Source organism: Orcinus orca, chromosome 9, assembly GCF_937001465.1.
Source record: "Orcinus orca chromosome 9, mOrcOrc1.1, whole genome shotgun sequence".
NCBI lineage: Eukaryota > Metazoa > Chordata > Mammalia > Artiodactyla > Delphinidae > Orcinus > Orcinus orca.
In genome coordinates, this window is record NC_064567.1 from 6,007,958 (window position 1) to 6,035,863 (window position 27,906).

Sequence of the window (27,906 nt, forward strand, 5' to 3'; positions counted from 1 at the left end):
ACCCCAGACAAGAAAGGGGGCGTCTGGGGCTAACTTATTTCAGAGCACGGGCGGGGGGGGTGGGGATAAGCGTTGTCTGTTAAATGTTTACATGCGCATGTGTGTGTACTCAGAGCACACGCCCCAAAGCAGGGAGTGACAGTCCCCTGCCTGGCCTGGCGAGGGCCCCGTGGGAGGCCTCGGTCAGCACGGCCCCAGAGACACTCAATCACACCATCAACAGGTTTATGGACCAGTTCTGTGCCCAAACACACACAGGGACGGGGAGGAGAGTGCCCACTGCCATTCTCCCAGGCCCTCCACGCGCCCCCGGGCAGGCTGACCCACCTAGAGCAGTGCCTGCTGGGCGTCACTGTGGTGACACTTCAGGGGAGGGCTGAAGCACAGAGGGCGCGGGGCGACACAGTGCTCCTGTGTCCTCTGGGCCCCGAAACCCAGTGGAAACCCCCATCCCTAACACCAGGATTCTGGTCACACTACCTACAGGCTCCAGGAGCCCCAGCCTGGAGAGCCAAACCTGACCACAGGGCCCTGGCCAGGCTGACCTCAGGTGCTCCAGCCACACCAGTCTCCTCTGTGGTCAAAAACTGACATCACAGCCCTCGTGGACACAGCATCTCTAACCACCGGCTCCCAAGAAGATCTGGGCCAAGCGCAGCATCCTGTGGGTACAGCAGACTGACCACCAGGCCGGCTCAGCAGTTCTAGAGCCCTGCCTGCCCAGCACACCAGCAACTCTGCACAAAGACCCCTCCATCACTCAACGTCTTTTTCCAGCAGAGAGACCCACGACAGGAGGTCTGGGAGGATCCAACACCGGGTGGCCCAGCCCTGCCAGGCAGTGACTCAGGAAGGAGGTGAGGGAGAGGCCCTACCAGGACGTGGCCCCTCCACTAAGTTTCGTCTTTACAAACAGAGGCTCACACGGTAAGACTGGGCCAGTGAACCCAGGGTAGGAAGAGCCCTCGGTAAGCCCTTCAACGCGTACTCCTCAGGGTACTCTTTTGAGAATTCTCTTTTCTGGGAGGAGGGGAGGGAGGCCAGAGAGACCATACCCTCCTGCAGGGCCGCCCACCTCCAGAACCACCACCAGCGAAGTGCTGCTGAGGATGGCAGGCGGCTCTCTGCTGCCTCCCTGTGGTGGTGAGGAGGAACTGGCAGCGTAAGGGTTCCGGCCACCCTTCCCCGCTGTGCTGTGAGTTCTTCTCTGCAGGAGAACTGTCCTTGTTAAGGATTCAGGCCTGGCAGGGGCAGGGCGCTGGCCTCTCTCACCATCTTCCAGAGGCCCCGAAAAGAACCATCATCTAACATTTCCTGGGCTTCATCTCAGCTCCTCTCCAGCCCCAGGGGAAGGGAGTGCTGACCTGTTTAATGGGGATGGCCCGACCACTCCCGATGCTGTCCACCTTGCACTCGGCGGCTTTTTTCTCCCGGTCCAAGTCGGCACCCTTTCGAGACTGGAAGAGAACAGAAGAGGCGTGTTAAAGGGGCCCAGGGTCTGCAGGGTCAGCAGCCCACCTGGAATCCCCAGCCAGCCCTCCCGTCCTCCCTCCTCCTGGGCGGGCCCTAGCAGTGGGGCGGGGCCGGGGCGGCGGGACCGGGAAGGAACTGAGACCACGAGTATTCCAACGGGTTTATTCTTACACACGGCACCATACAGAGCAGCACAGGTCACTGGGCCGGGCCCGCCCCTTACAAAAGAGCAAGGACACGAGATACCGAGGGCGTGAGGAGCGCGCAGCCCAGGGGGCTGGGGCGTAAGAGACGGGAAGGGGCGAGGAGAGGTGGACGGTGGGGCTGAGGGACGTGGCCGGGAGCACAGGGCATGACCACCAGGGAGAGCAAAGTCCAGAAGTGAGCGGGTAGCGGCCCGTCTGCGGCACAGACACCACATGGCACGTTACGCCGAGCACGGCGGCGTAGCCCGAGGGGCACAGTGGATGGAGAGAGAGAGGAGAGAGGCCAGAAGAGGCCCTGCGCCCCTGCCGGGCTCCTGGGGCAGAGCCCGCCCGAATGCGGATCCTAGGAAATGGGAGGCCAAGAGAGGGGAAGGCAAGCGCGGCGTGGCTGCGGCGTCCGGAGCGGAGCAGGAACGGCAGAAGTCCATGCAGGAAGGAGCAGAGGAGGGGAGGGGCGGGGGAGCTCCCCCAGGAGCAGCTGGACCGCCGGCCGGCCGGGCGCTCGGACGCCCCGGCCTCTGGGCCTCGTCGCTGGCCGGCGCCGGGCGTGGGCCGAGCTCCCTTCTTCTCCATGCAGCGAGCCTGGCGCAGCGCGTCCAGCAGGGCTGGTCCCTGGCAGCCCCCAGCCGCGGGCTCCGGCGTTCCTAGCCTTCCCTGGGGGTGGGGGTTAGTTACAAAGGTTCCTGTGGGTCTCTGGAGTGGGGAGCACGGCGGCCGCTTCTCATCTGAGAGCAGTCCCAGGGCCCGGCCCGCCTCCGGCCCCGCACAGGGGAGAATGTCCAGAGGTGCTGTGTGTCACCACCTGGTCTTCTAATTTGGAAGGAGTTGGAAAGGCCTTTTTGTTGATGAAAAGTTGGAAACAGTGGCACATATCTGCAAATATCGAAAGAATAAAGATTTTGGCAAGTTATACTCAAGCCCCGCACAGTCGGTCAGCACTGGTGAGGGCAGAGACCCAGGCGGCTGGGGAGAGGCGGCGGCGGCGGGATGAAGAGGAGGGGGAGAGGGTGCGGGGGGCGGGCAGGCAGCGGCAGCGGTGGCGCCGGGCAGTCCATGTCAGCGGGGAGTGTTCTCCACTCCGGGCCCTACACCCTCCTGCTCACCCGGGCTGCCAGGAGCCAAGGGCACAAGGAAGAGGCAAAGGACCGCAGCCGCAGCGCGGGGGCAGCACAGCCAAAGGAGCGGGAAGAGGCAGGCCAAGGGCCACCGCCCGCGGCTCCACCGTCCGTCAGCACCCGCCCCGGGCCTCTCCTGGGTGCCACGGCCTCTGCCCCTTCGGCCCAGGGGGAGGAAGGTGGATGGGCCGCTGCCACCGGGTCCCCAGACAGAAGAGCCGGTCGTGGGGAGCGGGGCGCAGGCTGTCCCAGCCAGGCTGGTGAGCAGAGAGGCCCCAACCAGCAGAGGATCCCTGGGAGCCCAGAGGGGGCCCCCCCAGGACGGGAAGCCAGGCAAGAGTGGCAACAAAACGAGTAACATGAAGTCATGGGGGAGACGGGGGACGCCAGCGGCCACGTCCAGCGGGAGAGTCACAGGGGCGCCAGCCACAGAACAGGCGTGGCCCTGCTGGGGAGGACGAGGAGGGCAAGGGGGTGGCCCCGGCGGCGATGATGAGAAGGGGAGGTCCCGAGATGCACCTCTAGAGACGGACACGTCTTGAGGCTGCCTTGGGGACAATGGCGCAAGTGAGGTCACCATGGAAACAATGGAAAGAAAAAATAAGGTTGCCACGGTGAAGATGGAGAGAATGAAAGGGCCCGGGGCCGGCTGTGCCCAGGACGCGCGCGGCGAGGCGGGCTCTGCTCCGCAGAGCAGGCAGCAGAGCGCGGGGAGCGCCAAGGCGCTGGCGAGGGGGCCCTGGGCCCGGGCGGGTGGCAGAGGGAAGAGCGCGTGCCCTGGGGTGGTGCAGGACCAGCGGCAGAGGAAGGCGAGAGGTGAAGAATGGTGTGGAGGGAGCAGGTGACTGAGGCTGGATGTCAGGGAGCAGGTGCCGAGGGCGTGGATAGCAGTCACTGCAAACACAGGTCGCCCACGGGCTCTACGGCGGCGGCAGCAGCGGCAGCAGCAGGAGGCGTGGGCGTGAGCAGGCAGCCCAAGGCGCTGTGCGTCTCAATGGGCGTGCACAGGAGACGGGGAGCTGCGAGTCCAGGCAGGGTTGGGGCTGGGGGCTGGGGGCGGGACGGCTGTGACGCACGGTAGCAACTGGCAGCAGGGAGGGGGTCAGTCAGCATGGCCGGGGAGGGCGCGAGGCAGGCACGGGGCGGACAGAGGCAGGCAGACTGGGCAGAAGTGCGCCAGGCAGGCGGAGGCGAGGATGAATGGGCGAGGCCTGGGGAGCACTGGCTCTGTGTGGACGGGGTTCCTGAGAGCCTGGCCGGGGCCTGACCTGGTGGGCTGGACTGACAGCCACGCCCTGATGCTCAGAAAGAGGCAGGTGGAGTGACGCAGAAGGACAGGGCGATCTCCTGAGAGTCCACACGGGCAGCTCACCCACCTGTGTCTGACCCAAGACTCCCGGAATGGTCCAGCCAAGTCCCAGCTGGACGGTGAGTTTGGGGATGGGCACTGCGTGTCAGATGCAGGCTCAGGACACCTAAGAGCTGACGGGCTGGGCCCCTACGGCGGAAGGCACACGGGACCCTGGGGCTGGGGTCTGCGGGGAGGGGGAGAGGAAGAGCTTGTGGGGGGACCGAGGCAGGGAATCAGGAGATGGAGGCCTGGGGAAAGACAGCTAAGCCTTCGTTAGGCCGATGGCAGCAGCGGGTGGGAAGCGTGGGAGAATGAAAAGAGCGGGCAGGTGGACTCGAGGCCTGGGCCCTGTTCATTCTAGCTCTGCCAGCAAACGCTTCCTGTAGCCTCAGGCAAACAATCTCGGGGCCTCAGTCCACAACTGCGGAATCACGGGTGCCTCAGAGTTAGAGCAGACGCGTCCAGAGATCCCTCAAGCTGGCCAGGAAGCCCTACGAGGTCGGGGAGAGGGAGGGTGTGTGTGTGCGGCCGGGAGGAGGGTCTGTGTGCATGTGCTGAGGGCGGCCCCGTGGGCTCGGAGGAAGAGTCTGGAAGAGTCTGGGTGTGGACGGGGGGCACCGGTAAGGAGCCGACGGAAGAGGCGCGCGTCAGTGGGGATGGAGGTTGGCAGGTGGCATCGTCCTGCCTGCTCCCTCCTGGCTGGGGGCTGGGGGCTGGGCCCTGCCCGTTTGGTGAAGGCGGCCGGGCAGGCGGGAGGGGCGGGCACGTACCGTGAAGATGTTGGAGCGCCGCTTGGACTGCTTGCGGATGGGTGTGGGGGTGGAGGAGGCAGCGATGGTCTCGATGCGCAGCTCCCGCTGGCTGATGCTGGGGGTGGAGGGGACTGAGGATGAGTAGTCGCTGAAAGCGCTGCTGCCGCCATTCGTGGCCTAAGGACAGAGAGGGCTGCTGAGGGCGGCTCCGGGAGGGGCGCAGGGGCGGGTGGCAGGCAGGAGCTGGGAAGCCTGCGGTGCGGAGACCTGGCCGGGGGCTCGTGGGGCAGCAGAGGGGCCACTAGCTCCTACAGGTGGTACCAAGCACGGCCTGGAGGCCAGCAGGACCCGGTGGTCACCACACTGGGCTGCCCCACTAGGGCCCCAGCAGGGGCCATTCGGGGTCAGCCCGGGAGCTGAATCAGAGGCAAAGGCTAGCAGGTTGGAGTCAGTGACAGAGGCCAGAAGAGAACGAACTGTGGAGTCTTGGCTCACAGGTGGGTGTGACGCGAGGTGGCAGGTCACCCTGGATGAGCTCCCCAAGTCAGTGACAAAGAGCAAGGCTGCAGGAGGCCAGGGCGGGCCTCAGAGTGCAAGGGGAGGATGAGGTTTGCTTCTAGGCAGTGTGGGTGACAGGGTACAGGATACAGGAGGGCCGGGGCAGAGAGCGGAACAGCTAAGCTAAGACTGCTCCAGAGGAAGCAGCAGGTAAGGGAGCGGCGGCAGAGGATCTCCGCAGAGAGACAGCAGGTGCTCGGCAGTGTCCACTCCAGGACTCGGGAAACGCAGTTTGACAAGGCCACCCGCTAACAGCCCCTCGGATGATCACTAAATAGAGAACGTGTCCTGCCCTGGCAGCCTCCTCGAATCCTAACCTGTACAAAGGGAGCAAGACACCTGAGCTGCTGCCCCCCGGTGGGCAGGGCCCCCGTGCACAGCTGGTTCTGCAGCCGAGGCAGCGCTGCTCAGAGACAGTGAAGAAAGACCTTCCGTGCCTCCTTTCTTCCACGGGGGAGTGCTTACAGGGGAAGCCCTGATGCCGTCTAAAGTGCTAAAGGGAGGGCTCTCTGGAAAAGTCATCAGGCTGTCATCAGGACACTGGTGGGCCAGGGGGCCTCAGAAAGACGATGGCCCTTGGCAGAAGTAAAGGAGTGGCTGTCGGCTTGACCACTCAGCGCGCACACCTGTGATGGCCCAGGGCTTTCCGCCGAGCAGGGACTGAGCGGGGAGATGCAAGTACTGGCCTGCCTGCCAAGGGCCAAAAAACAACCAGGCAGTAGGCCCAGGAAGTGGGCGGGTGTCCAAGTGGTAATACAGGAGAAACCCTGGCAGGACCCGGCTCAGAACACCCCCACTACCCCACACATCACAAATGCCACTGGCCCTTGCGGGTAAGTGCTGCCCTTCTAAACGCAAACACCGAGAGAAGGGCCAGCAGGTGAGGGCCAGCAGGGACGAGCTCAGCTCAGAGCCTCCTGAGAACGGCTGCACGGGAAGCGGGCACTGAGATAGCGCTAACGTGGGTGACCAGAGCAAATGCTTAGGCGGCCTCAGCTGCTGCAGAGCTGCGGGGCAAGGAGAGTGTCGAGCAGGGACGGGAACTAGCGGGAAGGCAGTCACCACGGGGTACAGAGGAGGCCAGGCCAGTCGTGCAGGCTAAGGGAACTCGAGCCAGTGCTTTCAAACCATCTGCAAGGCGGCAGACCAGACGAGGTGGGGACAGGCAGGCAGACAGACAGAATGGGAGGCAGGGCCGCGGCGGGCGGGGCGTGCAGTGGCGGGGGGCGGGGGGAGGCTGCCCGCACCTGGTTGATATGCACGGACGGGATGGAGGCAGCGGACACGGCCGAGTGGCTGGGAGAGTTGGGCAGTGACTTGCAGGGCCCGATGGCCAGCTGCTGCTTCTTCCGCAAGGCCACTACCTTCTGGGCCACTGCAGGGGACAGCACAGTCAATTACCCATGTGGGGAGGAGCGAGGAGCCCAGCTTAGAGCCGCCACCCCCCCACCCCCCCCCCCACCCCCCCCCCCCGCCTGCCTGACCCCCTCTGGGGGAGCGTCCCTGGCGCCGAGTTACCGTCCTGGAAGACGCGCTCCACGTTGAGTCCGTAGGTGGCGCACGTCTCGTAGTAGGTGCAGCGCTTCAAGTCTGTGGACAGCTTGCGGGCCCTGCTGTCGTCGATGACCCGCGGGTTCGCGGCACTGATGGCGTCTGTTGGAGACGGGAGAGTGGGGACTGACTCAGCCTGCTGAGAAGCTGAGGCTGCTGGCCGGTGGGCCGTTCGGTCAGAGGGTGGCTGGGCAAAGAGCCCGGGCAGCGGACGACACGGAGCACGAGAATACGGGTGTCTGGGCCTCGTTCCAGCTCTGCCACCGACTCACTGAGTGGGAACGAGCCAGACACTCTGTTTATTCATCTCAAAATGTGGACACGACCACCACACGGATGGCAGGATCTTAGCTGGGGAAGACCCAGTGCGTACGGGGCAAAGAGGAGGCACCCGCTCTAGGGCGACACGAAAGGGCTGGTCCAGCGCCAGGAGGGCGGGGCAGCCAGGCTTTCTCGTGCCTGCCACCTGGGGGCCCAGAGCCCCCGCCTCACCCCTGCTGGCCCGCTCACCCTGCGTGCCCACCAGCACCATGGGCACCTCGCTGGCGTTGCGGAAGCTGCAGAGCCGCAGGAAGTAGTTGTACACCGTCTGGAAGCTGATTTCATCCTCCAGGCTGAACACAAACACCACCGCGTCCACCCAGGCAGCAAACTAGGGGGGACCGAGCACAATTACCACCCTCACCTGGGCACGGGCGAACTGCGTACCCCTCTCCCCACACGCAACCTTGCCCAGTCCCAACTGGGAACCTCAAGAAAGGGGCACCAAAGGCCAGGGCTGGGGGCAGGGGCATCACCTGGAGCTCAGGGGGGCCTCCTTCATCTCGGATCAGCAGCAGGTAACTCTGGCCATCCACCACAATCTCCTTCTTAAACCGACCCCCTAGGACAGAGTTCACGGTCAGGCCCAAAACCAGAAGAGCGAGCCCACGGGGCCCAAGCAGAAAAGAAGTCCACAGCTTCCAACAGAGAAGACGGGAGCGCTGAGAAAGCCAAGGGCTGCAGCCCCCGCACAGACAACCGGAAGGAGGGACGGCGGCCATTAAGGCCGGCCCGTAACGCTCACCTTCTGGGGACTCCTCCTGGACATAGGTCCCCGTCAGATAGCGGTGCACCAGGGCCGACTTGCCACTAGACAGGTTCCCCACAATGCCCTGCGGGACAGGAAGGCGGGAGAGCTGCGGTCAGAGGGCAGGACGGAGGACACGGGGCAGGAAAGGCTGATACGTTAGCAAGGAGAGGGGCCAGTGCTGCGGATGGGCGAGCAAAGAGAAAAAGGGAAGAGAGGGGTGACGGGAGAGACCAAGCCTAGAGACGGAGGGGACTGGAAGCGGGGGAAGCAACGCCGGCCCACCACTCCAGCCCGCACCCCCAGCCCCTGGGCTGCCTGGGCCTCCCATGGGCCTCACTCACCACTTTAAGCTCCGGCACCGAACGGCTCAGGGTCCACTCCTGGCTGTTCACAAAGGAGTCTGCGGGAGAGAAGGCCGCCTGTCAGGACTGGGGTGGGACACACACCTTTGCTATCCACCACCTGCTGCCTCTGACGCTGCCCCTTCACAGGCCAAGGCCAGAAAACAGCACTCACGCCCTGGTCTCCTGGGAAGCAGCAGGAACGTTCTGCACAGCTGGGACAGAGCGATGCCAGCCCCCACTTCCACTGGCCTGGCCCCGATCCCTCCTCTTACTGCTACAGCAAGGGGCGTAGTTGCTACCTCGAGCCACACTCGGCCTGCCGCCCCCCACCTGGTGAGAGGCCTCCAGTGGGTCTCAGCCAGACCCAAGCTGGCCTGCAAGGCTGCAGCTTCTGCTGCGAGTAGGAACAGCTCACCCTTGCAGGGTGCGGCCACCTACCGCATTCCTGGAGGCTGAAGAGGGAGGAGCCCTTACCTGGCCCTGTTCTGTGAGAGGCAGGTCCAATGGGGAGCGGCCCTCATCCCCAAGCTCCTCCTGGGCAGGAGGCCACCACCCTCTGTGTCCCAGAGACCCACCTCCGGGCTCCTCCTCTCCAGTCCATCCTCAGCTCCTGCCGGGCTCCAGCCACGCAGAGCCCTCCTCTCCTTTATCCTCTAGGTTGTAATGGACATCCTGCGATCGGCTCCGGGCAGCTTGGGCCTGGGCCAGCCTCTCTGGCTGGGCTTGCTCCCCCTCCCCAGGCTGTCTCAAACAGTGCTTATGACGGTCGGGTCCACAAGCATTCCCCAAACTCATCTGCACAGGCAGCTAGAGGTGAGGGCTCGAGCCTCGCCTGGGAGCTAGAAATGCTGCTGTTCTAGGCTCCCACCCAGAGCCCGCTGGCTCCGAGTGCGTCTCCATCCCTCCCCTCCCGGGCCCCAACTCCTCAGGCACCCAAAGTGATAAGGGGCCCTTCCGACCCGCTCTCATTCCACCACGCTAGGGCCACGGGCGGGAGGTCCTGCCCCGACCCACCTGGAAGGCCACCTCTGCCACAGACACCTTCTCCAGACCCACCGGCGACCCCAGAGCCTTGCCTGCCCGGCGCCGATCCCACTCGGCCAGCCCCGGCTAGCCCCCAGGCCCACAAGGCACACGCCCGCCTCTCCCAGGTAGGTTTCCGGTTTGTTTCACACCCGCCCTCAACCCCGGACTCCAACCAGGGAGGCCACGCAGGCCGGGGCTCTCCCCCTTACCGCTTGGCGCGCCCAGGAGCCCAGGGGCCGTGGCCGCCCGGCGGCTCCACAGCGGCTCGGGGGGCGCGGGCGCGGGCTCCCTCCGGCGGAAGCGGCTGGTGAGCAGCCTCCAGAGGCCGGCGGCAGTGTGGGGCCGGCCCGGCTCCGGCGCGGCGGCGCCCAGCAGCAGGTCGCGGCGGCTGGAGAAGGCACCCAGAGAGCTGGCGTCGCCGTCGCTGCGGGTGCGCGCCCGGGGCAGCAGCCCCGACTCTGCGCGCCGGATCTCCTGGCCGCGGCGCAGACGGAAGCTGAAGCTCTTCCTCAGCGCCGACAGGCCGCGCCGGGGGCCCGGGGAGCTGCGCCCGCCGCCGCCGCGTAGCACCTGCCAGCGCTGGCTGCTCCACAGCGAGGCGCCCCGCAGGAAACCCGCGCTGCCCGCGCGGCCCAGCCCCGCGCCAGCGCCCTCGGCCTCGGCCGCCAGCTCCAGGCGGTTCACCTCCAGGAACGTCATGCTGGTGGGCCGCGGCGCCTGGGTCCCACGGGGGCGGCTGCGCCGGGCCGGCGCGGGGCTGGGCGCGGGGCTGGGCGACGGGCTAGGCGCGGCCGAGCCGGGGCGCCCCGAGGACGCGGGCCGGGGAGCCGGCGGGAGGCCGTCGGGGGGGCCGCGGCGGCCGAGACGCGGGCGCAGGAGGCCGAGCAGCAGGCCGCGGACGCCAGCGGCCGGTGGCCCCGGGCCGCCCGAGCACACGCTCTGCGGCCGCGCCGGCTGCTCGCGCACGGCGCACAGGGCGGAGGCAGCGCGGCCGGCCGGGGCGCCGTGCAGGTCCAGCGAGTCGCAGACGCTGAGGGCGCGGCGGCAGGCGGCGGGCCGCTCCCGGCTGCGGCTGTCCCCTGGCGGCCAGCCCCGCTCCATGCTCAGGGCCCGCGGGCGAGGGCCAGGCCCATGGTGAGGGGCGCGGGGCTGGGCCCGGGCCGGGGCCGCGGCCGAGGCGCACTGACCTCCGGCCTCTGGGCACCTGGTGTCGGCCGACTGAGTCCCTCAACGCCTCCACCTCGCAGCCGGCAAGCCCAGACCTGGAGAGGCCGGGAGCCAGCCCAACACCGAGAGAGACGTGGCAAGCCTGGCCTGGAACACCCAGGAACGGCGGCCGCAGGGGAGCCAGCCTGCTGGGGCAGCCCCCGAGCCCTGAGAAAACAGGAAATTCCAGCCCAGGGCTCCTCCTCGGTTGGGGCAGGCAGGTGAGGAGATGTCATTAAGAGCAGGCCAAATAAGTAACAGTCCTCGGCACACCACACACTGAGTTCGGTTTTGCAGAGAAGCAGGCCATTTGCTCTTTCTCCAGGGAAGAACCAGAAGGTGACCCACCAGGGTGGGAGTCAGTAAAAGCCTAAATTATGAGTCAGGAGTTATGCCGACTTCGGGCCTCAGTCTCCTTATCTGGAAAGTAGGGAGCCTCTACGAGGCAATCCTGTCTTAGCTTGGGAAACTCGCAAATCCGAGTTGCTGTATGTTTTAGTCAGCTCTTTTGTTAATGACCGAGGCTGTCTTCTTCCCCGGAGATTATAAAATCATCTGTAGTAGGTTAAGTGTTGTCCTGCCCAAGGGCAGCAGAAAATCGAAAGAGAACCTCTGGACCTGGACCATACAGTTCTGGATGAGAGACTCACTTCTGAGCCCCTGAAGTCTCCAGCCTCCACCCGCTGGCTGGTTCTCACCTCCTGTCCAGAGGCTGTGCAGAGGTGAAGCTTCAGACTGCAGTACTGGTTGGAGCCTGACGCTCAGCACCGAAGCCCTGTGAATTTCACGTGTGTGGGCTGCAGCAGACACTCAGTAAATGGAGGGATGACTTCAGGACGGGGGCAGGGGGCAGGTAGTTGCCGTGCTGTGCTCTCCACTGCAGTGTATACATCAGTCCCCTCCAAGGCGCTGGAGATGAGCCAGTTTACCATAATCCACAAGGACCCCAAGCAGATCAGGAGAAACCAGTTGAGGCAGGTGGCAAGGATGAGTGGGGCTTGCCTTTCCTTTAAAGACGTGATACTCCCAGGTTTCCTCCACCCCCAGTCCAACCCAACTCCCAACGTTCCTGTCCCTCTCAGCTTTAGAATTCCAGGGTCCTGGTCAGAAGCAAAGTACAAGATAAAAGTGGCACATTCCTGAGGGGGCTGGGGTGGGGGAATGCCTGAGAAAGGCAGGGCCTCTCCATCCTAGGTGCTCCTGGGGAACCCAGAGCTGGAAACTCCCAAGTCCTGGGCTGGATCTCCCAGGCCTGGAGAGGCCCCCGGGGCTGATTGCGTATTTTCCTGGGACTAGTTATTAACAACAACGAGGATGACTTCTTCCTCTCCGGGATGCACACCCCCACGTAAGAGTCGCTCCTGCAGAACAGCCTTTCCCAGGCTCCTTCAGGCGTGCAGACAGGAATGCAACCCAGGAATCCTGACTCACGTTCCCAAGTTTAAGTCTCCTACGCTGAACTTCCCTATCTTCGTATCTGTCTCTCTGTCCTCTCTCACACACGTAGGGGATTACCCCTCCCCCAGAGAAGAAGCCTGCTCATTCCAAACCCTCCCCCCAAGCCAATGAAAATGCAAGCACAGGACAGCAGCTATCAGAGACAAGTGGGGACTGAGGGGGGACAGGGGACAAGGTGCCGAACAGGGGATGGGCTGCTTCAGAACCCAACTGGCTAGCCTCAGGGGGCGAGGAGCAGGCTGGGATAGGAGAGTAAAAGGCCCCCAGTTACACACACACACACACACACACACACACACACACACACACACGCTACAGGACATGCAGCAGTGCCCAGTCCAGGAGGTGAAAAAACATGCCACATTCTCAGAGGACACACCAGCTCCTGACTCCCCTTGTACCTGCAGAATCGGTCCAGGCGAAATGCTCAGACTGGGTCAATCCCAAACCTGGGACAGCTTCCTCTTCCTCATGGGGCTGCCTCCTTCCTATTCCTGCTTCCTAGAAACCTTTCCTGACTCAGGGAAACTAGACAGAGAAGGGCACCTGCCTGCACATAAATGTCCCAGGACATCAGCCAAAGACCCCAGAAAGGAGATCGGTGCAGGCACACACCTCTCTCCTTGTTGGTGTCACACACACACACCCCCGCCCGGGTCAGGGACGAGGTCTCTGTGTTCCATCTGCAAGATTCTACTCCAGAGACATGTGACAAACAGCTTACTACTCAACACAGCCCAAAGGAAACTAGGACAATCCTAAAAAGCATCAGGCTGGGGCCACGTAAACCGTACAGAAATCCCATAAAACTAGCCCTCGTGTCAGTTCTCTGACTCTTAAGGTCATCAGAAACACCAGGCTGAACCTGTCGTGTAGGGGCGAGACCCCACAGAAGCTTCTGGGGGAATTAAAGACGCACTCTCCCGCAATGCCTGCAGCGTGCATCCTGGGTGAGGATGGACACGCTTCCCTGGAGGCTGAGCGCGCAGAGGCTGAGCACTGAGCACCCCCTTCTGTTCTGAGCGCTGGCAAATCAGAAGGAGAAGGGCCGACTCTAGAGCTGGCTGAGCTGGACTGGCTGCTCGGACCTGAGAGAGGAGGGCGCCTGCGTGTGCAGCTGTGGCCTGGGGCAGCAGGGGTGCACTGCTGAACCCAGGGTGTCTAGGGAGAAAGAGAAAGACCCCTGCATAAAAAAGGCATGAGCTGTGAGGCACTGCACAGAAGCGGTGCACTGGTGGGGGGAAAAAGAAGGGCGGCCTCTGGCGCAGGAATCCCACAGAACCTTGTACCTAGTCTCCCTCAAATATTTGCTGGGTGATCCACTGATAAGTGTCGAGGTGCGCCCAGGTGAGGCCACGCAGCAGCCGCAGAGAGCCTGTGGAGGTCCTTCTCAGAGCCCAGGAGGGGCTGGCTTTCTGCTGGAAGCCAAAGGCTGCGGGTTCCTCCCGCCGCCAGAGTGGTCCCAAGAGCCGCAGGGCCCTCCGACGCCGGTCGGCATCTTCTTGCCCACAAGGTGGCAGCAACACATCTTCCTGCAGCCAGGTGGCCTCCGGCTGTGCGGCGAGCAAGGCGGTAAGGACCCCAGCAGTGGCCCGGCGGTGAGTGGCCACGCGGGTTGGCCAAGCCCTTCGATCACTGAGCTGAGGGAGGCGACGAGTGTCACACCCGGAGGATCGCAAGGCCCGCAGGTCTCTAGCAAGCTCTGTCCTCTCTGCAGGTCACCGGGTTGGGGATTAGGGAGTCCGCAGAGACCCTGGGCCGCCCCCACCAACTACCCGCCACTCACACGGGCGGCCTGCAGGACCGGCCTCCTTACAAGTTTCAGGAGTTGTCCGCAGCTGTCACAATATTCGTCTAACACTCATCCCTCTGGGATATTTTTCTGGTGTGTTTAATGTTCCCCCGCTAGAACTCGGCAGGGCACGCAGGTGGTGTGCAATGATTCTGTGAATGAACGAGTGAATGAATGAATGAACGAGTGAATGAATGAATGAACGTGCATCTTTGCTGAGCATGAACTGTGCGCCCCACCTAGTTGTAGCTCACGAGCTCTAGAGCACAGGCTCAGTAGTAGTGGCGCACGGGCTTAGTTGCTCTGCGGCATGTGGGATCTTCCCGGACCAGGGCTCGAACCCACATCCCCTGCATTGGCAGGCGGATTCTTAACTACTGCGCCACCAGGGAAGCCCTCATCCATCTTTAAAGGTTGTTCTCTACCTTCAAAACTGAGCAACGGTCCAGCCAAATCCCATGAGCTAAAAATCTGCCTCTTCCAGTCCAACAGGCTTTGAAAATGCCTTCATTCCATATCAGCAGCATCAACAGGCTAATGAAAGTTTGCTTCATCTTTCTTACAGAAGTCAAATAGTTTCACAAAGGGACGACAACACAGTATTCAAATAATTGCGCCGTTTTGGCTGTAAGCCGGAGGAGCTGTGCCCCCCGTCTGGGAATCCCAGTACAGATGCACAAGCTCTGGGTCTCAGGGCAAGGGGGACTGAGGGTCAGTGTACACTATTAAGAACAAAGACAGGTAGTTTGAGAGTCTAATGGACAAAAGTTTAAAAGCATCTGAATTCCAGGTGGGTGAGGGATGGATTGGGAGTTTGGGATTAGCAGATGCAAACTATTTATATAGAACAGATAAACAACGAGGTCCTACTGTATAGCACAGGGAACTATATTCATAAACAATCATAAAAGGAGGGACTTCCCTGGCGGGCCAGTGGTTAAGACTCCGCGCTTCCACTGCAGGGGGTGCGGGTTGAATCCTTGGTCGGGGAACTAAGATCCCACATGCTGCTCAGTGTGGCCAAAATAATAATAATGTAAAAGAACATGCAGAAGAATATATGTACGTATGTAACTGAATCATCTTGCTGTACACCAGGAATCTACACAACATTGTAAATCAACTGTACTTCAATAAAGTTTCAAATAAATAAATAAAAGCATCTGATTTCCCATCATCAATTTTGAAAGCAGGGCCTACACTGAGGCCCAGGGCTCTGCCCCACTGGCAAGGCCAAGCCTGCCCATTGCCCCAAGCATCCAACACACGTGCCCAGACCCCGGGAGGCCTCTGGATGGGCTCCCCATCAAAGGAAGCCACAGACCTCTCAGGCCAGACCCAGGTTGACACCAGCAGGGCCTGGACGTGGAGGCTACCTCCCTCCCCGCCACCAGCCCAGCGGGAGTCGTCGGTGAACACTCAGCTCAGGCCCGCTGCCACCACAAGCCCTCCTGGACGTCCCGGCCTCCTCTCACTGTCCCCAGTTCACCTCGTGTCTTCTGTAGATGCTAACATCTAATCGGCTCTCACCTCATGGGGGCCTGAGCTCCCGGGCACAGAAAGGTCACAGATACCTGCCCCTGTGGCTCAGACCCAGACTCGGCCAGCCCTGGGGACGGCAGAGCCATTTTGGTGCCCTATACACCCAAGGCAGCAGCCACAGGGGACGGCACTGGTCACCCGATAATAATGGCCACTTCCTGAACATGAGAGGCTCTACTCGGAGCACTTCACACACAAAACCACTTAACCCCTCTGAGAAAGGTACTGGTCTTCTTTTCATTGGCCACGCCTCGCGGCATGCGGGATCTTAGTTCCCCAACCAGGGATCAAACCCGTGCCCCCTGAAGTGGACGGTTGGAGTCCTAACCACTGGACCGCCAGAGAAGTCCTGAAAGGTACTGTTTTGTTTCTTTGTTTGTTTGGTTGGTTTTTTGGGGGCTGCGTTGGGTCTTCGATGCTGCGCGTGGGCTTTCTCCAGTGGTGGCGAGCGGGGGCTACTCTTCTTTGCGGTGCGCAGGTTTCTCATTGCTGCGGAGCACGGGCTCTAGGCGCGCGGGCTTCAGTAGTTGTGGTACGTGAGCTCAGTAGTTGTGGCGCATGAGCTTAGTTGCTCCGTGGCACGTGGGATCTTCCCGGACCAGGGCTCGAACCTGTGTCCCTTGCATTGGCAGGCGGATTCTTAACCACTGCGCCACCAGGGAAGCCTGAAAGGTACTGTTAATCTCCCCGTTTTACAGATGAGGACTCTGAGGCACAGCGGCCAAGTAACGTGCCTAAGGTGAGGGCTGGTAGGTGGCTGAAGCTGACCTTCCAACCTAGGCCACCTGTCTGGCCCCGAGCCCTGAGGCCTGCTGAGCCCTGGTACCCACATCGGGGCGGCCCAGCCTTGCCCTTCCCAGCAAGGGAACCTCCTTCCCAAAAGACTCCCCAAGGTTCCTCATCACCCACCTTCCAAACAAACTCCTGCCCCCAAATCCCACTCTCCCAGCCCTGAATCAGTACGAGGGGCTGACACTGGTTCATGAGCCAGCCCTGCTAGGTACGCATGGCATTCACAAAGGAGAAGCCACCTCGACAGGCCAAAGGGGCGCTGTCTGGGGCTGAGGCGCCCTCGGCACACCTCACGTTCACGCCATTAGACAGAGCCCAGAGCAGCCAGCCCGGGCCTGAGGTCAGACCACCCTCCCGCAGTGAAGACACTTCCCTGGGCGACTGCCATCTTCCTGAGCCCTTCAGGTACCCAGCAACATGTGACAGTTAATTTCCTACTGTGAGACACACCTTTCCCACCTCCCCCCACAGGGGGTCCACTGCCCAGCGCTGCCTGGGCCACACAAGGACTGGAGTGGGGTGGGGACAACCCGATGAGGCCCCTGGGGGCACAGGGCTACCCCCCGTCCCATGCAGCCGGTCCACCTGCACACTCTTCTGCTCAACACCAGCAAGCATTCCCAGTCCCACCAGCCCTCCCACGTCACAGAGCGACTGGGAGTGGCAATCAGAGCTTTGGCGCCTGGCAGTTGGGTTTCAGACCTTCCTCTTTTTTTTTTTTAATGTAAAAAGGGTTTTATTTGGAATTCCCGGTGGTCCAGTGGTTAGGACTCCGCTCTTTCACTGCCGAGGGCCCGGGGGCCCGGGTTTGATCCCTGGTCAGGGAACTAAGATCCCGCAAGCCACGTGGCACAGCCAGGAAAAAAAAAGGTGTGGGAGGGTGCTTGTATTTGCAGGGGAGCAGGACTCTAGTGGCACAAGCCAAATGCCACGTCATCGTCTGACTCCTCGGCCTCCTCCCCCTTCTCGTCTTTCTGCAGATCCTGGGGCAGTGGAGATGGCTACAGCCCCGGCAGCGGGCGCGCCGGCCAACATGCCAATACCCTGGGCAATGACGCCCTCAATTGTTCTTTCCGTTCAGCTCACAGATGACCTTGTTGAGCCGGTCATCGTCCGCCTCAGTGCCGCGCTGTCCAGGATCTTCTTGATGTCCTTGGCGCTGGGGGAGGTGCTGTCCCCAAGGGCGGCAGGCAGGTAGGAGGCGACGTAGCGCATCTCTGCGGCGGCGAGAGACCTTGCACGGGCGACCTCAGAGGCATCAGGGACCCAGGCTTTCCTCTTAATTCTACTCTCATCTGTCTTCAGCCTGAGGACTCACCGCCCCACCGGCCCGTCAGCTCTCAGGCCTGGGCCCCCGGGCCACACCATCGCTGTGAAACGGCGTCAGGGAACCCTGGTGACCGCATGGGCGCTCAAGGGAGGCCACCCAGGAGGGAGCCCCGGAGGCCGCGTGGCCGACTGCAGCCTCCCCACAGCCCTCGGCTGCGAGATGAGACGGGCGCAGAGGTCAAGGCCGTGTGCAGAGCTGCCGTGCTTCGAACTTACGCCACAGGCAGAGCCGACGAGGGGCCCCCAGCAGAACCCCTGCGCAGAGAGTAAGGGTCCCCGGCCCGTCAGCAACAACTGGGCAGTGGGGACAACACGCAGGGCAGAGGTGGAGGGGTCCCTGCAAACCATCTTCACAAACGCCCGTCCACAGCCTGTAGACCCCACGCGGGCGGGTCTTCTCCACCTCCCCTCCCGGCACCGTCACCTGTGCTCCTCTGTGCAACGGCCTCACTCAGCCCACCTCCTCCCCGAGGCCTCAGACCTCAGCCACCAGCGCTCGCCCCAACCTCGCCGAGCCCTGCACAGCTTGGCCGGGCAGCCGGGGAAGCCCACTGGCCGCGGAGTCTGCGAGGAGCTACGGCCGAGCCGCAGGGAAAGCTGTGCTGCACCCCGGGAGAGGGGGAGGCAGGACACAGTTTGCAACAAGGTTCCTGGATTTAAAGGATAGGGAAGATCGATAGATTCACTGCATAAAAATAAGGTCCTGAGCGATTTTTTTAAAAATTGTAAAAAAAAAAAACCACAAAAAAACCTAAGAGAAATATAACTAAAGGGAAATCAACACGTGGACAAAAACATGACTATGCTGATGGGTTAATATCACTAATACATGCAAAGTGCACAGATGTCGCTAAAAAAATAAATAAAATCTTGACAAAGTAAAGAAAGTACAAACAGCCAATTCACGTGGAAATCACTCGCTCTCACTTGGGACTCAAAGAAACAGAAATTAGAAATGAAGTTCCAGGGCTTTCCTGGTGGCGCAGTGGTTAAGAATCCGCCTGCCAATGCAGGGGACATGGGTTCGAGCCCTGGTCCAGGAAGATCCCACAGGCCGCAGAGCAACTAAGCCCGTGCGCCGGAACGACTGAGCCTGCGCTCTAGAGCCTTCGAGCCACAACTACTGATGCCTGTGCCCTCTAGAGCCCACGTGCCACAACTACTGAGCCCACGTGATGCAACTATTGAAGCCCACGTGCCTAGAGCCCGTGCTCCGCAACAAGAGAAGCCACCGCAATAAGAAGCCCACACACTGCAACGAAGAGTAGCCCCCGCTCACCACAACTAGGAATGAAGACCCAACGCAGCCAAAAATAAATAAATAAAATAAAAAAAAAAAAATGAAGTTCCACTTCTCACCTACCAAAGCCTTAACATGACTTTTGTGTCCGTGAGGCCCAGTGCTGGCAAGCGTGCATGTGCCCAACCCCTCTCCCCAGCAGCTCAGCCCTTTGCCCCTCGTACTAAATTAGCCACAGGGACTCCAACAGAGACCGTCTGACATGGACACAAAGGTTTAGGCCCAAAGAAGTCCAGCACTTCCAAAAAAGTGAAATCAACCAGAGTGTCCACCAATACGGAAACAAGGGAGTAAGCGACAGTGTCTCCAGATGGTGGGACATCATGCAGCCACTTAAAACAACATCTGCAGGGGCTTCCCTGGCCGACCAGTGGTGAAGCCTCCACCTCCCACTGCAGGGGGCACGCACGGGTTCCATCCCCGGTCGGGGAACTAAGATCCCACATGCTGCACAGCACAGCCATAAATGAACAAATAAATAAGTAAATAATAAAATAACATCTGTAGAGACTTTTTTACTCAGCACAGCAGCAACACTTGTGATCATTTTTTTTAAAAAGCAAGATACAAAACTGTACGTAACATGGACCCAGGTAAAAAAACGCAGGGAAAAAGGAACATATCAAAAAAATAAATAAAATAAATATAGGAAAAAGGAACATATCAAAATGAGGACAGAGGCCAACTTGGCGGTTAGGACCTGCAGTGATTTTTTTCTGCCTCTATTTTTCTGCAAAATGTACATTTCACCCTGTTTCCTAAAATGTTTGTAGAGGATACACTACAAAGAAAACAGAAGAAACAGAAGAGTGTTTCACCTAGGGATGAAGGCTGGGTGAGGGAAGAAATGGCTCGCCAGAAAAACGCGTGGGTTTGCGCTCTCCCGGCTGAATCCGGGCCCCCAAAGGCCCCCGGGCCTCCACACCTGCAGCGGCTCTGGGTCACCACACAGCCTGACTGGGGCTCACAACAGCTTTCCAACTCCAGCTCTGCGCGGGACACAAAAGAAGAAAGTGGGCTGGGACTCGTCTAATAAACATGCACTTTGCCCTTCTTTTTAGAATTATATTTGACAGTATAAAAGCACATTCACAACACGCTGGGAAAGCTGCTTTTGATCCTCTGCCCCCTTCCCTTTCCTTCACATGGAAGCTTCCAGAATGAGTGTCCCCTCCCGTCCCCAAAGCCCCAATGCTAGGACTTGGACTTAGCGTTTCACCACAATGCCCGGCCTGGGAGCAAGGAGCCGCTGCTAACACAATACGCTGGCAGGCCTCCCCAATCCCTGGGTACAGGCCTCACGCATCCGTCATCCGGCCGTTGCCCTACTGAGGGCCATTCAAGTTGCTTCCTTTTTTGTCTTTAAACCTCTACAAGCAAGGCTGTAATCAACACCTGTGTACCTATGTGTTTTCTTTCTTTCTTTTTCTTTTTTCATAAATTTATTTATTTAATTTTGGCTGCGTTGGGTCTTCGTTGCTACGCGCGGGCTTCTCATTGTGGTGGCTTCTCTTGTTGCGGAGCACGGGCTCTAGGCGCGTGGGCTTCAGTAGTTGTGGCTCTCGGACCCTAGAGCGCAGGCTCAGTAGTTGTGGCGCATGGGCTTAGCTGCTCCGCGGCATATGGGATCTTCCCGGACCAGGGCTCAAACCCGTGTCCCCTGCATTGGCAGGCGGATTCTTAACCACTGCGCCACCAGGGAAGTCCCACCTATGTGTTTTCTTTCCACAGGTTACATGCCCCAAAGTAGAAAAGTTGGGTTCAAAGAAAAATATGAATTTTTCATGTTCATGGATAATGCCTGATTACTTTCCAAATAGGAGGCAGCAATTCACTGCCCCCCCATTCCCCCACCAGCAACATATGGGAACACCCACTGCGCCACTCTCACCAGCATCGAGTCATCAGCTCACTTTCTGCTACTGAACGAGGAACCCAGTACCTTGCTCTTCAGCTCTGTGTTTCCCTGATGACTCTGAGGCTAAGCATCTTTTCATGGTCATCAACAATTTCCATTTCCTCTTCTCTGAATTGTCTGCCTGGTCCTATTCTTTGTCCACTTGTCTTTGGGTTTTTTTGTTTTGTTTTGTTTTTTGCTTGCACCGGGTCTTAGTTGCGGCACACGGACTTCTTAGTTGCAGCATGCTAACTCTTCGTTGCGGCACGCATGCAGGATCTAGTTCCCCGACCAGGGATCGAACCCGGGCCCTCTGCATTGGGAGCATGGAGTCTTACCCATTGGACCACCAGGGAAGTCCCTGTCTTTGGGGTTTTAAAAACCTTTTTCTTAACAATTTAGAGGAATTCTTTGTATAATAGGCATCTTAACCATTTATCTGGCATATGTACATGGCAAGCAAATTCTCCTACTCTATTCTACAAAAGTGTAATTAAATCTGTTAATTTTATAATTGATTATAACATCTGAACAATAAGAACCACAACAAAAATCCATGAAACAAGAGTGTTCCTAAAAAAAGGCAAAGGGGGTGGGGGCGGCCTTCTTGACAGAAGAGTACCAGCTAAGACTTGCGGAAGGAATGTCCAGATGAGAAAATCACCACGTGGCAGCCCCAACAGAACAGATTCAGGCACGATCACTGAGGCACTGAAAACCACTGACTGAAAGTTGTGGGGAGCAGTTTACTTCCAAGGTGCAAAAGTCTCACCCTACAGATTACTGATGAATTACAAAGGGGGAGGCAATGGGCCTTCAGGATTAGGACATCTGGTAATTATGTCCTTAACATCACTAACAGCAGGGCCTGATGTGACACAATAGGAGGTATTCCTGTCAAAAGGGTTTAACCTGGATCTCATCAAGCCCCTGAGCTCGCTTCAGGTCATAGGCAGCAGGCGGGATACAGGCACAAGTTAAATAACACCAAGCAGCCTCAGCGCCCGAATCAGAGCGCAACCTTCTACAGGAAAACTGCCCCCAGACGCTTCAACAGTCTGTGTGATAAACCGGTCAGAATGGCCGTCATTAAAAAGTCTACAGGGCTTCCCTGGTGGCGCAGTGGTTGAGAATCCACCTGCCAACGCAGGGGACACGGGTTCAAGCCCTGGTCCGGGAGGATCCCACGTGCTGCGGAGCAACTAAGCCCGTGCACCACAACTACTGAGCCCGTGCTCTAGAGCCGGTGAGCCACAACTACCGAGCCCACGTGCCACAACTACTGAAGCCCACGCGCCTAGAGCCCGTGCTCCCCCACAAGAGAAGCCACCGCAATGAGAAGCTCGCGCACCGCAACGAAAAGTAGGCCCCGCTTGCTGCAACTAGAGAAAGCCAGCGTGCAGTATCAAAGACCCAACACAGCCAAAAATAAATAAATAAATAAATTTATATTAAAAAAGAGAAGTCTACAAATAATAAATGCTGGAGAGGGTGTGGAGAAAAGGGAACCCTCTTAACACTGTTGGTGGGAATGTAAGTTGGTGCAGCCACTATGGAAGACAGTATGGAGGTTCCTTAAAAAACTACAAATAGAGCTACCATATGACCCAGCAATCCCACTACTGGGCATATAGCCTGAGAAACCATAATTCGAAAAGATACACGCACCCCTATGTTCATAGCAGCACTATTCACAATAGCCAAGACATGGAAGCAACCTAAATGTCCATCGACAGATGAATGGATAAAGATGTGGTATAGATATACAATGGGATACTACTCAGCCATAAACAAGAATGCTGGGGCGAAGTGAGAGTAGCATCGACGTATATACACGACGAAATGTAAAAGAGCTAGAGGGAAGCAGCCGCATAGCACAGGGAGATCAGCTCGGTGCTTTGCGATGACCTAGAGGGGTGCGATAGGGAGGGTGGGAGGGAGGCTCAAGAGGGAGGGGACATGGGGATATATGTATGCATATGGCTAATTCACTTTGTTGTACAACAGAAACTAACACAGCATTGTAAAGCAATTATACTCCAATAAAGATGTACTAAAAAAAAAAAAAAGAGGGGCTTCCCTGGTGGCGCAGTAGTTAAGAATCTGCCTGACATTGCAGGGGACACTGGTTCGAGCCCTGGTCCAGGAAGATCCCACATGCCACAGAGCAACTAAGCCCGTGCGCCACAGCTGCTGAGCCCATGTGCCACAAGTACTAGAGCCCACGCGCCTAGAGCCCGTGCTCCGCAACAAGAGAAGCCACTGCAATGAGAAGCCCGCGCACCACAACGAAGAGTAGCCCCCACTCACCACAACTAGAGAAAGCCCGCGTGCAGCAACAAAGACCCAACACAGCCAAAAATAAATAAAATAAAATAAAATAATTTATATAAAAAAAGAATAAAATAATGCCATCGGCAGCAACATGGATGGACCTAGAGACGATCATACTAAGTGAAGTAAGTCAGAAAGAGAAAGACAAATGCCATATGATATCACTTATATGTGGAATCTAAAACATGACACAAACAAACTTATCTACGCAACAGAAACAGACTCACAGGTAGAGAACAGACTTGTGATGGCCAAGGAGGTGTGGGTGGGGGAGGGAGGGTTGGGAGTTTGGGATTAGTAGATGCAAACCATTATATATAGGATGGATAAACAACTCCTATTGTAAAGCACAGGGAACTATATTCATTATCCTGTGATAAACCATAATGGAAAAGAATAAGAAAAAGAATATATTTATATATAACTGAGTCACTTTGCTGCAGCGCAGAAATTAACACAACATTGTAAATAAACTAGACTTCAATACGTTTTTTTAAAATATTAAAAAAAGAGTCTGTGTGATGGGGAAAAGCATCACGATGGATCCTGTGCCGTCCTGATCCTATCCTGATTTGGAAAAACAAAGAGGTTATTATATAAGGCACGTGGGGGTTACTTGAGGACATCTGGTTATGGATGAGCTAGTCAACGATGGTTGAGGGTTCTCACTCATCTTTTTAGGTGTGACACTGGTACTACGTTATGTAGAAGGACTGTCTGTTCGTAGGAGAGACTCTGCTGGAGTGCTTGGGGGGAAGCATCCACAACTACTGACCATCACCTCCACCAAAATATGTGTGTGTGAGAAACAGAGGGAAAGCAAGTGGGGTAAATGTTAACTAAGAATCATTCAAGGTGGTCATTTTTCAAAACGAAAGACTTGGGGAGGGCTTCCCTGGTGGCGCAGTGGTTGGGAGTCCGCCTGCCGATGCAGGGGACGCGGGTTCGTGCCCCGGTCCGGGGGGATCCCACGTGCTGCGGAGCGGCTGGGCCCGTGGGCCATGGCCGCTGGGCCTGCATGTCCGGAGCCTGTGCTCCGTGGCGGGAGGGGCCACAGCAGTGAGAGGCCCGCGTACCGCAAAAAAAAAAAAAAAAAAGGCTTGGGGAAAAATCTGTCTGTCTTTCCCTCTATAAATTCTGGGTTTCCTGTTTGGCTTAAGGGGATACCTCTTATCCCAAGATTAGACAATACACTTTTAACTCTCTTCTGTATTTTTAAGAGCTGTATCTTTTTCGTGGTGCAGAAGCGCACGCCGGCTCGGAACACAGAATCTGAGAATGGACTCCCCGGGTCCGGGTCCTGCCTCTGCCATTGTGAGGCGACCAACCTCGGGCAAATTCCTCTACATCTCGGTGCGTCAGTCTCCTCATCTTCAAGATGGGGATGATAACACCCCAGGAATGTCTCGAGAATGACAAGCAAGCACGGAGGGCAGAGCCTGGCACGCAAGCACTAACAGAAAGCTATTCTTTCGAGTTCTTTCTGAGATGCCAGATGAGATGCAGCCACCCTTCGCTCAGAACCCTGCGGCTCCCTGGCACCTGAAGCAAGAGCTGTCAATCTCGCGATGTCTGCAGCACAAACAAAGTGCTGGAGTGTGGGGTGGCGCATTTGAATAGTTTCAAAACACGCTACGCCAGCAATATTCATAATAAAATCACGACTCTGGTAAAACAGCGCCTCGCGGTGCCTATCAAAGCAGCCAGGTACGCCACAGGGCTCCCCCCACGTCCCTCCACGCTGGGTCACTGGGTAGAAACCCCATCGAGGCCCTGGCGTGCGGCACACTCTTTCGGAAATACAATTTTTCTTTGGCGCCAACAGCATCACCCAGCCCATCCTCTCCTGCTTGGAGCAGAGGGACACCCCACTCCCAGCTGGGCTGCACCAGGCAGCACTGGGACCTGTACTCCCGCGTGCCGCAGAAATCAATGTTCCCCTTGATCGAGTTCAGGGGGCACCCTGCAAGGAAAGGCAGTGGCAATGCCCAAGGCACCCAGTTCAGAATTCAGAAGGGCCTCCCCGCTCCTCCTCCCACCCCACGGCTGCACACAGCTCCCTCCGCCTGGACCACCCAGCCCTCACTCTACAGGACGGATTTTCTCTTGCAGACAGAGGGGAAGGACTCTCTCCCGTGCCCCCCGGGGGCCCTGCCCCCTCAGTGGGTCTGTGTTAAGCTGTTTGGACTTGGGTCAGGGTCTCCGTATCTATGCCATTGGTGCCCCCAGCGTGGACACAACTGACTGCCCTGAACCTGCATGGGGCCTGTTCCCCCTGCACCCATGGGAGAGACACAGGTGGTGGCCGGTGTCCCTCCCTTGGCCTCACACCCACTGTCGCCAGGCGAGGGTCACACAGTTGGGGCAGAACGTGGCCGCCTCCCAGGGCCGCAACCCAGGGCAGCTTTCTCCCCGGGCAGGTCACGGGCTTTAGGGCGACCAGTCAGAAGCACACGCCGGAAAGCAAGACACCTTGCTCTCGGGGACCTAGCAGCTCTGGCCCAGCTCTGAGCCCTGGAGGAAGAGGCCAGAGAACTCCACGCACCGCCCCTCCTCCTGGTCACCCCAGTGGCGGCGAGGCACAGGCTGGCGGCCCAGACTCCGCGGGGAGGCACAGGCCTCAGAGAGAGAAGTTAGGCCCCTCCACAGACAGCCCCCGCCCCACCCTGCTCTGGGGGCTGCAAAGCTCCACCTCAGGGGCCTCACAGCCCACAGGCCCCCTGCCCTTGGCTGCTCGGGGCCAGCGGGCTGGGAGGGGACCCCATGGGCAGCACCGTGGCCCTGGAGGGGACGGAGCAGTGTGATACAGGCGAGGGCTCCCTGAGCCACCTCCAGGTCCAACAGGGCCCCTGGGCTGGGTACAGAGCAGGGAGGGCCCTTGGTCACTGGTACCTGCCAGGCTGGTACTGGGCTGGGGGCCCGAGGCCCACTGGCCATGGGCTCAGTGTCCAGGAGGAAAGCAGCAGATGAGGCCAACACCAGCTTGGGGCCAGTGCGGGGAGAGCACCCACTGCTCCAGGTCCCACGAGGGACCAGGCCAGGGGAGACTAGGGGCTGGGAAGGGACACCCAACAGACCAGAGCCTCGAACGGGAAAGGTGGGCGATGGAGCTGGACAGAGGCAGGTTTAGATCCCAGCTCTTCTCGCAGGTAAAGGGAAGTAATGGCCCTGGAGGGGCTGCCGTGCGCTCAGGGCCCACTGAGAGAAGCGAGGCCCAAGGGCCACAGCCGGCAGGGGATGGGGGATACCCAGGAAGGGAGGTGAGAGCCTGTTAACACAGTTTCAGGATGGCGTGTCCGCCCCCCACCCCCCCCCCCCACCCAAGAGTGACAGCCTGGGAGAGAATGAGAGCTCTGCAGGGTGATGGGCTCTGTCTTCTCTGGGTTGGCTAGAGGGGCCTCAGGACATCCCATCCAAGATGTCAGTCACCAAGGGCCTGCTAAAGGCAGAGAGCGGCCCAGCCCAGCCCACTGGCAGGTTCCCTGCTGGCTCCCCGGACAAAGGTTAACAAGAGCGAGTTGGTGAACGCAGCACCACGGGATGCTCCTTCCTGGGCGGCTCCACAAACATCTCATCCCCAAGCAGAGCGGGGAGGGGAAGGTCTCCTTATTCCAGGGCCCGGAAGTGGACTGAGACAGAGCAAGGAGGCCAACCCAGGCTGCTGGCTGAGAGGGGCCTTATTCTGTGCCATGTGTTTCCAGAGAGCACGTGTACGTTTACGAAATTTTCGCTATTATATACACGTTACTCAGCGTAAAGACAAAACACAAACCAAAAAAAAAAAAAAGCTTACAAAAAACAGCTCCTGCCTAAGACACCAGGATGGGCTGAGGGGAATATTGTGACTTTGCTGGTGACACACCCTGGCACAACTGCTGTGGGTCATGGCTGAAGGGGACATGGCCGGGATCACCCGGCCCACCTCTCCTGTGAGCTGGAAGGAGAGTACCACGGTGAAGTGCAAAGGCCCAGGGCCTCACCGCCCTGCTGCTCAGCAGTGACCTTGAATCCCTGGTAGGTGGCTTCCACCCTCTCTGGTCCACAGAGCGAGGGCTGGCCGGCTGGCCGGCCTACATAATCGGCACCCTATTCCCTAGTGGTCCGCACTTCACAATCCAGCACTTTAGTCCACCAAGCATCAGGAGGATACGCAGAGGCCAGCCAGTCCGCGGACTGTGCTGTTCACACGAGCTCTGCCCAGCAACAGGCTCGCTGTCCGGCACGTCCACTCCCGGTCGGGCCCACCGGCCCTTGCCACCTCCCTTCCCCTCACCCTAATTCAGGATTATCCTCGGGCTGTGATGCAGAGGGGGCGGGCGGGGACGTAAGTAGGGCAGAGCGGCAGCCACGTGGGATGAAACTGCCAAAGCCAAGTGACGCGAGCCACGCTGGGGCCCGTGGGCAACCCATTCTCAACCAAGACGCTGACTAACAAGAGCCTGGACGTGATTCCCCCCAACAGACACGCGCCCTCTCCTCCAGCTTCTTGCAAAAGAGCGGGGTCTGGGCTCACTCCCCACCTTCCGCCTTGAGCAAAACCGTGTGAACCTCGGTTCCAGAACTTGAGAACCCCTGGACGGGAACACGTTTCGGGGCCGAGCCCCCTCAGCAGTAGTTGTGCTTCCGGGTTTGAAGAAAATCCACGGTGACAAAAAACTACCGTGACTTCAGTAACCCTTCTAAATAGATTTATCTGCTACCCATCACCACGGCCTGAGCAGGTACTCAGGAGTGTTTGTTGAATGACTGAGTGAAAATGGCAGGATATACGTGAAAGGCACGTTACTTAAAAATTTTAATATGATACT

General features: G+C 59.0%; 1 protein-coding gene across 11 annotated transcripts in view; it reads right to left on the reverse strand.

Annotated features, from left to right (window-relative positions):
* AGAP3 (ArfGAP with GTPase domain, ankyrin repeat and PH domain 3) overlaps nt 1-27,906 on the reverse strand; it is a 56,469-nt gene that overhangs the window by 18,618 nt on the left and 9,945 nt on the right. For 2 of the 11 annotated variants that reach the window (XM_033408337.2, XM_033408335.2), the window contains exons 1-9: nt 9,658-10,771; nt 8,420-8,478; nt 8,073-8,160; nt 7,804-7,889; nt 7,517-7,658; nt 6,974-7,108; nt 6,703-6,830; nt 4,916-5,074; nt 1,365-1,457 (exon numbers count right to left, since the gene is read on the reverse strand). In XM_033408337.2, the coding sequence (XP_033264228.1) occupies nt 1,365-1,457; nt 4,916-5,074; nt 6,703-6,830; nt 6,974-7,108; nt 7,517-7,658; nt 7,804-7,889; nt 8,073-8,160; nt 8,420-8,478; nt 9,658-10,549 (1,782 nt within the window). In that variant the 5' untranslated portion in view covers nt 10,550-10,771. Of the gene's footprint in view, nt 1-1,364; nt 1,458-1,619; nt 2,553-4,915; nt 5,075-6,702; nt 6,831-6,973; nt 7,109-7,516; nt 7,659-7,803; nt 7,890-8,072; nt 8,161-8,419; nt 8,479-8,594; nt 8,797-9,657; nt 11,847-27,906 lie in introns of those variants that run through there. The other 9 variants (XM_033408341.2, XM_033408340.2, XM_033408336.2 and 6 more) reach the window with 8 other exon arrangements.